At 37.8% G+C, this 11,937-nt stretch overlaps 1 protein-coding gene across 1 annotated transcript in view; it reads left to right on the forward strand.

The window, feature by feature from the left end:
- The window catches only part of TSPAN15 (tetraspanin 15), a 27,482-nt gene extending 20,600 nt beyond the window's left edge, over positions 1-6,882 (forward strand). Inside the window, exons 5-8 of the mRNA XM_015822972.1 lie at positions 1,031-1,147; positions 4,521-4,568; positions 5,115-5,231; positions 5,660-6,882. Of these exons, the coding sequence (XP_015678458.1) occupies positions 1,031-1,147; positions 4,521-4,568; positions 5,115-5,231; positions 5,660-5,809 (432 nt within the window). The 3' untranslated portion in view covers positions 5,810-6,882. The remainder of the gene's footprint in view (positions 1-1,030; positions 1,148-4,520; positions 4,569-5,114; positions 5,232-5,659) is intronic.
- Positions 6,883-11,937: the final 5,055 nt, after the last annotated feature.

Below are 11,937 nucleotides of genomic sequence, written 5' to 3' on the forward strand. Positions count from 1 at the left end.
GTGATATTGAATGGTTTGCCTTGGATTCGAACTGAGATCATTCTGTCATTTTGGGGATTGTATCCCAGTATTGCTTTTCCTATTCTTTTATTGACTATGAAGGCTACTCCATTTCTTCTGAGGGATTCTTGCCCGCAGTAGTATACCTGATGGTCATCTGAGTTAAATTCACCCATTCCTGTCCATTTTAGTTCGCTGAATCCTAAGATGTCGATATTCAGTCTTGTCATCTCTTGTTTGACTACGTCTAGCTTGCCTTGATTCATGGATCTTACATTCCAGGTTCCTATGGAGAAAAGATCTTTACAGCATCGGACTTTCCTTTCACCACCAGATATATCCACAACTGAGCATCCTTTCTGCTTTGGCCCAGTCGCTTCATTCTTTCTGGTGCTACTAGTACTAGCTCTCTGCTCTTCCTCAGTAGCATATTGGACACCTTCCGACCTGAGGGGCTCATCTTCCAGCGTCATATCTTTTTGCCTTTTGTTACTGTCCATGGGGTTTTCATGGCAAAGATACTGGAGTGGTTTGCCATTTCCTTCTCCAGTGGATCACATTTTGTCAGAACTCTCTGCTATGACCTGTCCATCTTGGGTGACCCTGCACGGCATAGCTCATAGCTTCATTGAGTTACGCAAGCCCCTTCGCCACGACAAGGCAGTAATCCATAAAAGGGACCTTTTTCTTTATGATTCAGCAAATTTCTTCTTGCATACATTTGTACATATATATGTACACAGACATAAGCAAAACACGCACAATATACTCTTTAATCACTAACCTTGGAAGTATACAATAGTTTGGGATTTAACTAGAATGTACTCAAATCAAATCTTAAGGCCCTATTTCCCTATAGAATCTTTTCCAAAATTGTATTTGAAGATTATTGCCTATCATATGGGCAATAATCACATTGTTAACAGATGATTTTTTTCTTGACTGGATCATGATTTTTAAATGAGGAATGTTTACATTCTGCAATGATGCTAATATGCTACTTTATAATTAATACCCTTTTCTCTTAAAGTTTAAGTGTTGTGGTGGTGAAGATTTTAAAGATTGGTCACAAAATCAATATCATGATTGCTCTGCTCCAGGACCATTAGCCTGTGGAGTCCCATATTCTTGTTGTGTTGCAAATAAGGTAAAAACAGTACATTATTCTGAATTAATTGGGCATTGTTGTAAAATCAATAGTTTTCCCCTTAAAGGTAAGCTTGTCAACAAAAAGAATAATCTGTGGAAACATTCGTGATAAAGGGTGTAGAGAAGAGCAACAAAGACGATAAAGAGTCTGGAGGCTAAACCATATGATTGAAGGAACTAGATGTGCCTAGTCTAATAAAGAGGACTAAGGGAGATACGATGGCAGTCTTCCAGTACTTGAGGGGCTGTCACAGAGATGAGGGGATTGACCTATTCTCCAAAGTACCCAAGGGGAGGACAAGAAGTAACAGGTGGAAGATCATTAAAGAGAGAGTGAACCTAGAACTAAGGAGAAATTTCCTGACAGTGAAAACAATCAATCAGTGGAACGGCTTACAACAGGGAAGTTGGGGGCGCTCCATTACTGGAGGTTTTCAAGAAGAGATTGGACAGCCATCTGTCTGGAATGGCATAGGGTCTCCTTCTTGAGCAGGGAGTTGGTCTACAACACCTTCAAAGTCCCTTCCAACCCTATTGTTGTATATTCTGTGTTCCATCCATCAGTTTGTTTGATGTGATTTGTACATGCCAAGATTGTATGTGGAGAATCAGTTTGATATAGTAGTTAAAAGGCTAAGAAAGCTTGAAGTTATAATGGGTGACTTTGGATTGGTCACTCTCTCTTAGCCCAGAGAAGATGGTACTGTCAGACTGGTTCCACATGTTGCCATACAGTTGTATGTAGTTGCCAGAAATCTAGATTGACTTGAAGAACTACAAGACACAAAGATTGTATAAAATAAACAGAAAGGAAACATTATTCACGGTTATATGGAAATAGCCTTATGGGTATTAGAACTATAGACTCTAAATACAATTTCCCTAACCAGAATTTGGATAAATTGGATAAATCTAATCTTTGGATAAATCTAAAAACAAATTAATTTGTTTGTATTAGACTTTTTACCGATAAAGAGCATTTTTGCCTTGTTAAAAATATTTTTGAAGCGAGTGAAGAGCCAGACAATTTTCCTTCTAGCATGTCACTGAGGCTTATTCTATGATGTAACTCTTTTTGTGACAGTCATAAATGCACTATAAAATATGGCTTTTTAAAGACATAATGCTATTTATATAATCAAATCTATAATAAAATCATATCCATAATACAATATGTATTATCACAGTTCATGAACGGAAGTAAATCTGTGTTCAGCAATGCTAAGTTTATAGTAACCCAGCTCTAGGCAATAGTTTTTGGAGGTGAACTATCTGTAATGCTCTGATATGATTATCAATAAGAAAATTGTATACAATCTATTATCAGATAATACCAATACCACTGTGAGGGTAATACACACCGCCTTTGTGTGTTTTTTTTCAGTGCTTTCAGAAGGATAAAAATAGCAGTGTCTTTAGTTATAAAATTAACATTATAAACACCTAAAACAATAGTCCTAGACATCTTTTCAAAGCTGTCTTGTGTTATACACATTTGTCTGAAAGATGCCACAACACCACTCTAAAAATAAATCAAGCCAAATAAATATTAACTGTTTGACATAGTTTCCAAAAGTAGCTTGGCTTTTTCATTGGAAAAATACAAATGTGAGCAGCAGTCATTCATTTATTCTGTGGTCATGGAAAAATATAATTAATATGTGAGGTCAGTGTCTTTATTCTTGGGCAAGCTTCGTGGAATAGATAAGATCTGGATAGTAGGCTTTGCCACTTCAGTGAAAATTTATTGGGATAGTGTAAACAGAGGCTATTCAAGCCTAGGAAATCTTGCCAGATCAAAAAAGCTGACTTTTCACTATCTATAATAGTGTACTTATCAGGCCTAGAGAAGGATGTGACATGAGTCAAGTCCGTTTCTCTAGCATAAGACATTCAACTAAGTATAGTAGGGCTATGAAATAGCTCAGGGGTCCCCAACCCCCAGTCTGTGGACCGGTCCCGGTCCGCAGCATGCCAGCAAGCAGGCCACACAAACAAGCAAAGCTCCATCCTCGGGATGCAGGCAGTATTCAAAACCACACCCCCTCTGGTCCGTGGAAAAACCTTTCTCCATGGCACCTGTCCCTGATGCCCAAAAGGTTGGGGACCTCTGAAATAGCTGATACGGGATAAAGCTGAGCATGGCTTGACTCAGTCCAGATCCTTTCTTATACCTTAACAAATAGGCCTCTAAGGGCCAATGCTTGCAAAATGAAAAGTTGGCTGTGCTCTATAGCTAATGCTAATGCTACATTACTTTATAGCAAGCAAGTATTTGGATGCTTGTATTATTGAGTTAAGCTTGACTAATGGGCTCCCAAACTTACCACTGAGTGTAAAGAGGCAGGACTGCAAATAATCCTATTTCTCCTGCTGTTCTTAAAAGGTCCTATTTTGCAGGTACTGTATTCAGTCTGGTGAGTAAAGTAGAAAAAAAATCTCCATGTGGAAGAGAGTAGATGGTTGTCATCTTAAACAAGCATATTTTTGGTGCAAGTATGATTATTTGGGAAATGGTACTTATGTAGGAAAGGATTATTTGGGTACTGTGTTAAGCAACTGAAATGGGTGGAAATTGTGTTTTTAATAGATTTGCTTATCTCAGAGGGGTTAGTATTCAGAGTATAATCCCAGTGAATTTGTACCTTTATTTGCTCAACTCAATTCATGTTATTGAATGCTCTTGTTCAAGATTTAAATATGTGGGACAACGAATCTTGAATTTTCAGGGGCATTCAAAAACATTAAAAGTGAAAAACCACTACTTTTCATGCTTAAACCTTTCACAAGCTGTTTACAAAAGAAATAGTGGCCTATTGAAACCAAGTTTATGGAAGAAAATGGTTGGAAGACCAAGTATGTAAAGTGAATCAACAAACTGAAATGTACACTTAAACAAGTATTATAGATGTCAAAGTCATGTATAAAAGCTTGGGCATTTGGATACTAATAAACTGTATCCAATTTACAATGAATTGGACTAATTTGGATGCAGGGAGGTTCATTTGTGCTCCCAAATACTTCCTCTTGAGATATTATAAAATTCTAATAAAAATATTGTTAAAAAAGCTAATAAAATTATTATTTAAAAAGATATTTAAAAACTTGGCAGAACTAGGTAATGATTTTTCACCTTTTAGTGTTTTTGTTAGCAATTTGAACATTAACAGAAAATGTATTTCACACAAGGGACTATTTTTTACTCAAACTATAATAATATAGTTTTATTTTTTCTTGTTTATTTAATTTTTACTTTAGGAAAAATAAAAAAACAACAACAATGTGATTATGTTATAGTTTTTATATCAAGCTATGTCATTCTGTTCATGTTACATTGTAAGTGAATGTGTTTATATGTGCTTTTTCCCCAGACAACGGTCATTAATACCATGTGTGGATATAAAACGATTAATGAAGAGGTAGGGATATGAAATATTTTTTACATATATTAAATTTAGCACTATAGTTAAAGCTATGGTTTTCCCAGTAGTTATGTATGGCTGTGAAAGTTGGACTATAAGGAAGGCTGAGGACCGAAGAATTGATGCTTTTGAATTGTGGTGTTGGAGAAGGCTCTTGAGAGCCCCTTGGACTGCAAGGAGATCCAATCAGTGAATCCTAAAAGAAATCAACCCTATTGTGACTTTGTTGAGTTGTTTCCCCAACACCTGGATCTAAATCAGGGGTGTCAAACTGCTGGCCCATGGGCCGGCGCGTCACATGGAAGCCACGCCCACCCCTTGCTGGCAATGGCAAAACAGTCCCGATACGTCACGCGACATCATATAACATCGTGAGTTTGACATGCCTGATCTAAATGATCAAAAAGAAATTGGTCATGATCTCTCAGCCATGCCAAGCCTTTTCCAGGAAGCCCTGTTTGGTAAGGAGCTACTCTTGCCAATTCAACCCCAATTGTAAGTCGCATAATATAATTAACAAGGTTGTAACTTATTACTTTACAGCGCCTGAGTGTTCAACATATCATATATATCAGAGGATGTACAAATGCTGTATTCATTTGGTTTACGGACAATTATGCCATCATGGCTGGAATTTTGCTCGGTATATTGCTTCCACAGGTAACTCTTTTTATAAGATAGATGGAGCATTGCCCTTCCTTCCTTCCTTCCTTCCTTCCTTCCTTCCTTCCTTCCTTCCTTCCTTCCTTCCTTCCTCCCCCCCCTAAACAGCAACTGAGTCTGGGTCTAGATTCCACCACCTCGTTTTGCCCAGGTTGCTGGGTGGGCAAGGAATCCTGAACCATGGATTGCAGCAGAGTCCTGCCTGGTCAGGACCTCTCCTGATTGTAGGAGAAACAGCTAGAGCTCACAAATCTTACTCAGCATCATTACTTCTTTGGGTTTTGCATAATATTCATGATGCAGTGTCAAAATTGGGCAAATCCTGGGTTCTTGCTGTCCTCTGAAGGGCTATTGGATGGGAAGGGAGGACAAGAGGAGAAAACAGATACTCTGGGAACAATTTTGTGTGTTTGTTTGCTTGACAGTTTTTTGGAGTGCTGATCACTTTGCTGTACATCACCCGAGTAGAAGACATAATTGCTGAACACAATGACACACTGCTTCAAGGAAGGAGGAGACAGAGGGAGGAGGATGAGCCAGCTGGAGCTGGGTGCTGTATGTGTTTTCCTGAGTAACACCAGATTGCCCTTTGAACAAGTCTAACAGTTAATATTCCCTTGCACTGCCTTGAATGTAAACTTGAATGTACTGTGATTTGTAAATAATAGATGACAAACGTCCTGACACTTTCCAGACATCATTAATAGAATATATCTCATCTCTAAGTGTTCCTTATTACAGCGAGATTTGTTCCTATGTTGGAATCTGTTTGTTTTGTGATGTCCCAAAAGACCTAGCCAGTTTCCTGGAGAGAAACTTCAGGAGAGAAATAATAATGGAGAGAGACATTCAGGAGAGAAATAATAATTTATTCTAAAGGTAATTATTATATACAAACTGACTTTATACTCAATTGGTCTACCTAAGAGTATATACCTGTATAGCAAGGTGAAGTTATATATTTTTTAATTACTACTAAAATATGGCAAGTCAACCGGTGCAGGAAATGTTTCACAAATCCACATCTATTGATTTCCCGCCATAAGATGATTCTGTGACAGAAGCAACCCACACTTCTTTTTTTATGGAAGGATAATATATCTGACTCCCTATGTATTATTAACTGGGTTAATTCTTGCTTTTCTAAAAACTTGGGCTTGCTCCAGTGTTGTTTTTAAAATGAATATAATTTTCAAGCTCCTCATTACATAATCACCACTGCAAATCATAATATTTAAATTTTCTGGGAATAATCTAATGTGAAGTCTTGTGTGGGAGCCTAGGTAAACACATTTAACTTTCCAATTGTTTCGCTGTTGATTCTTAGCCAATGAAGTATTTTAAGGAACTGATTTTCATTCTTGTGCAATCAACTTTTTATGCTGCTTCTAACAGATAACTGGGAATTTTAGAGGCCTTTGCTGTGTCTTTTGTACGTTCCTGATCTAATCCACCAGTGTGTGATCAGTTAACTAAAAGCTGCTTATTTTGATGCCAATTTTTAAATTTCTGATTTTTAACTGTATGGAGTTTTGTGTGAATCATATATTTGATATCCCTAATTAATGTATTTTTCTTCTGTTTCTGAGCAGAATTCAGGGGTGTACAGATGTACCACTGAAAAATTATATTGTTTACATGAAAAATAAAAGTTATGGTTTTGTAAAATAAAAAGATCATCTTTTCACTATGGAGTTGGAGTAATTGAATGGGTTTCCTGGACATAAAAAGTTTCTGTTCTTTTTTTAAGACGGTGATAATTCTACTCTGCAAAAAGTTGCCTAGAAATGTTGCATGTAATTGACTAATATCAATAAGACATACATTATTGCAAAAGTACTTTGTAGTCAACAATTTTAATGAGTAATATATATTTTACTTAGTTTTCACATAAATATGGCTAATCCTGTTCACTTTCTTCCTCAAGCCATAAAAGCAAAAAGTTAATTTGATAGACTATTAACAATTGGCAAATCAATTCTAAAATACAAGGCATTGGAGAGAACAGATTTTGTTTTGTAATGGGCTCATTCAAAGGACATATTTTCCAATTGCTTTATTCTGAAGAGTTGAATGTGAGCAAAAACCAAGGGGGTAAATTTCAAGTGTAATCTTTGCTCCCCTTCTGTGAATAAAAGTTTGACTAAAACATGAAAAAGATACTCTCAGCATGAATTTTACACATAGACATTGAAGACGAAATAACAGAATAAAAGAACTAATGTTAACAGTGAACTCTCCTTGAGCAAGCAAGTTAAAAACAAATTCTAACACACAGATTTCTCCAGGGTAGTACATGCAGTTTTCCCACAAACGTTCTTAATAAATTTCCTCTGACAAGTTTTTATGCCACTGTCCATAATAAAACCTTTTTAAATATAAACTAATCATCTGTCCCAAGCATACATATTTTTATTCAAAATGTTGGTGAAGAGGAAAGCAAACATTTAGTGCTTTTTTGCTCTCCATCTTATGATAGAGTGTGCATTGGTATGGCATATTTTGTGTCACATTTGTGCAGGATTTTCTTCATATCCCAGAACTAAGGTGCCTGTTACCTGCTTTTGAGAATGACTATCCTCCCCCTCCCTTTTCCCCCCAAGGTCCCTCAATTTTTAAGAGATTTTTCCCATTTTTTAAAAAAAATAAGCCTGTGTATCCATCAACACCTGAGTAAAAACAAATTCATTTCCTCTTAAGTGATAGTTGTTTTTGAGTAAATTAAGGTTTCCAAGAGTGAGAGAAACTTGTCCCCTCCCACTCTCCATCATCCCCAACACGCAAAGCAGAACAGGCTGTAATTGAAAGAGTTAAAGCAGGGGTCTTCAAACTTGGCCCTTTTATGACTTGTGGACTTCAAATCCCAAAATTCCTCAGCCAGCATGCCTGGCTGAGGAATTCTGGGAGATGAAGTCCACAAGTCATAAAAGGGCCAAGTTTGAAGACCCCTGAGTTAAAGGAACAAAGGGTTATTTTAACTCTGATCTACCAGAGCTGTGTTTTTCAACCTTGGACACTTTAAGATGTCTGGTCTTCAACTCCCAGCATTCCCCACCCCCCAGCCAGTCAACATTTATTTTCAGGTTTTTTTTCTTCTTCTATAAGTTTCCCATTTTCTGGCAATTCCCTTCTAACCAAGCGTATTAGTCTGAAAACCAAACAATAACCAGACAGAAACAGGAAATGCAGGCATCCCATATTTTATACTGCATGTACTTCACCCTTTCCTTACTCGCTAGTGCAGGGTGTCAAACCTTGGCCACTTGATGATATATGGATGTCAGCTCCTAGAATTCTCCAGCCAGCATGCTAGCTGAGGACTTCTAGGAGTTGAAGTCTACACAACTGAAAGTTGCCACTGTTCTAGAGAATTCCAGGTAAAGTGGGTAGTAGCTATTAAGACCCAGAAACATTTAGAAACAACAAGTCAAAGCTTTTCAAACAGTCTGTTGTCATTTTGCTTTGGTCTCAAGAAGCCTTTTTCACTTGTTTTTGAACACATCTTAGTTACGATTGAGAAACAAAAGGCCATACATTAAGTATAGCTTCTAGAATATTTCACCACAAGATAAAGAGTGAACTATGTCGTTCATATTTAAGTTGATGGTACTGCAGTTCTGAAAAGAGGGGGATTGGGGCAAACACTAAAAGTGAGTGATGCAAATGGAAATAAAATTCATTTTGAGTTTAGTATTTTCCCCTTCCCAATTCCTAGCAAATTGTGGATCCTTTTAATCAGGGGTCTTCAAACTTGGCCCTTTTATGACTTGTGGACCTCAACTCCCAGAATTCCTCAGCCAGGCACGCTGGCTGAGGAATTCTGGGAGTTGAAGTCCACAAGTCATAAAAGGGCCAAGTTTGAAGACCCCTGCTTTTAATGCTGTATCTTAGATTATTTAATCCAGGTTAGCCTCTCCAACATGGAATTGACATTATCAAGCCAACGAAGAGGACTAAAAACTACACCAAGGATTAAAATCCAACTGGGCTCATTATAAATCAGGCATTATATTGATCATAACTAGGGAAAAATAAATGATCCCAGCTCTAAAATTTGGACCAGAAAATGTTCTAAAAATAAAAGCACTGACAATTCATGGCAGTTGTTTTATTAACATTCACAATACTTTACAGAACAAAAATGCCTTCCACACTGTGGAACAATTTTAAGACAAAGGCAAGCATCAAACAAACTGCAGATCTCATGCAAAGCAAGAGACAAACCATGAGTCATATTGAACAGAGGAGGTGGTCATTTTTCCCCTTATAGTTGTATTAGCATTAGGGCTATAATTGACAACAAAAATAGATTAAGAAAATAGAATACCAGGAGTTAAACTAACAATTCAAGAACACACATGGAAACTATATGCCAATAATATAGTATTCGGTTACTTAACTGGAGGACTGCTTAATGCTGTTAATGGAATATACATAAATATGGATTTATATTAGGCCATTAGATCAATGAAGATAAAGCTCAAAATATGACATGGAATTTAACAAAAGAACAAAATTCTGCATCCAATAGAGGTTTAGCTTTACAGTATTGCAAAACAGATGAAATACTAAGTATTTACTGGACCAAAATGATTTCTTAAAAATAAATCAGGTGCAGCTTATATATCTTGTTAGGAAGAACTATAACATGGGTCTTCAAACTTGGCCCTTTTATGACTTGTGGACTTCAACTCCCAGAATTCCTCAGCCAGGCACGCTGGCTGAGGAATTCTGGGAGTTGAAGTCCACAAGTCATAAAAGGGCCAAGTTTGAAGACCCCTGAACTATAACAATCAAAATGAATAGTTTACCAAGACCTTTCTTTTCCAAATGATCCCAATACATTTTGAAAACAAGTTATAACATGTTTGGCATAAACAGGAAAGGAATTACATATGGTCCAAAAAAAAAAGACCAAGGATTAAATTCAAGGTTTTACAGCATTCAAAAATTAAAGTGGGTTAGTGGCTCCAAACCTGAAATATTATACCAGCGGACTGACAGATTATATCTCCTTAAGGCTAACGCTATGGAGGACTTAAGATATCACAGGATTGGCAAAAACAGACACAATTTATAGGAGCATGCAATATATGGCATGGCTTAAATAACTGCAGGAAAAGAATAAGTCTAGATTTTTCCTTTCTTGCTTTCCTGTTAAATATCTTTATCAAGAGAACACAAAGATATTCACTCAGTGGAAACAACTTTTTAAATGTAATCCTATTTTGCAATCTAAACAAAGATTGCATCTCTGCAATTCTCATTTCGCAACCATCTAATTTGCTGGTGGTGCCTTCCAGACATGTGGGAGCCATATGGCTCTGGTCCCCACAATATAAACCCCTCCCCCCAGTGTCTAGTCTTCTGGAATGAACTGGGTTGGATCTTGCCTACTTGCATAGGTTCCTCAGATACAGGAATGGCCAGAAAGATCTTTTAGAAGCTTGAATTCTGGCCCTTTCTTGCTGTAGATGTCCATCTATATATAGGCAGAGCTGCATTAATTCTTGAAGGGTTTCTGGACACTTGGCATTAATTCAACAAGACATTTTTTGGATAGGATAGGATAGGATAGGATAGGATAGAGCTGGAAGGGACCTTGGAGGTCTTCTCTCAAGCAGGAGAACCTATACCATCTCAGACTGGTGAAAGTCTAGTCTCAGGAATTCTGGGAGTTGAAGTCCACGAGTCATAAAAGAGCCAAGGTTGCCTACCCCTGGTCTAGCCTCTTCTTAAAAATCTCCAGTGATGGAGTGCCCATGATTTCTGGGGGTAAGCTGTTCCACTGATTAACTGTCCTCACTGTCAGGAAGTTTCTCCTTAATTCCAGGTTGCTTCTCTCTTTGATCAATTTCCAACCATTGTTTCTTGTCCTTCCCTCTGGTGCTTTGGTGAACAACCTGATCCCCTCTGCCTTGTGGCAGCCTCTGAGGTACTGGAACACTGCTATCATGTCTCCCCTATTTCTTCTTTTCTTTAAACTAGCCAGACCCTAGTCCTGCAGCCGTTCTTCTTATGTTTTAGTCTCCAGGCCTTTAATCATCTTAATTGCTCTTCTCTGAATTTTTTTCCGAACTCTCAACATCTTTTTTTGTGATAGATTCTCCTGAAATGGGTCAGTCAAAGCTGCAACATTCCAGTCCAAATCTTGGGCCAATAACTTGAAGGTGCTGATGGGCCGCACCCTTGCTTCAATTCAGGAATGCGCTTGTTGGTACTTTGAGCTTTCACAAGACCTGTATACATCATCTACAATTGCTGGCTAAAGTCATCAAATTTACCCATCAGAGAAACCTGCTGCAACAAAAAAGCAGTGGCCCATTTAGCAGCTGCTCTAGAGAATTAAGTTGTTTAGAATTCATTTGGGAGGTTTTTAGGCCATACACTCAGCTGGAGTTTAGATCCTACCAGGAAAGCTGGAAAATGGTCCAGCAATTTATCAGATTTGACCACCGAGCTTCTGCGTGGAGGAGGAGTGTGATTTTCAGTATTTGGCTGGTTTAATACCTCCTGCTGCTGGGTGGCAAATGCAGCCATTTGCTGGCTTGGTTGAACATTTTCATCTGTGAGCTGCTCCATTGTAGTTTCAAAAGTTTTTCACTCTCTCAGGCAAGAAAAGTGTGCGTATGGAACAAGCAGTCCTCTTTCAGGTTTCAACTCACACAGTTGCTAGATTAGAACAGCAATTTACTCAAGGCCA

This window comes from Protobothrops mucrosquamatus, unplaced genomic scaffold (assembly GCF_001527695.2).
Source record: "Protobothrops mucrosquamatus isolate PMUCROS unplaced genomic scaffold, P.Mucros_1.0 scaffold1731, whole genome shotgun sequence".
NCBI lineage: Eukaryota > Metazoa > Chordata > Lepidosauria > Squamata > Viperidae > Protobothrops > Protobothrops mucrosquamatus.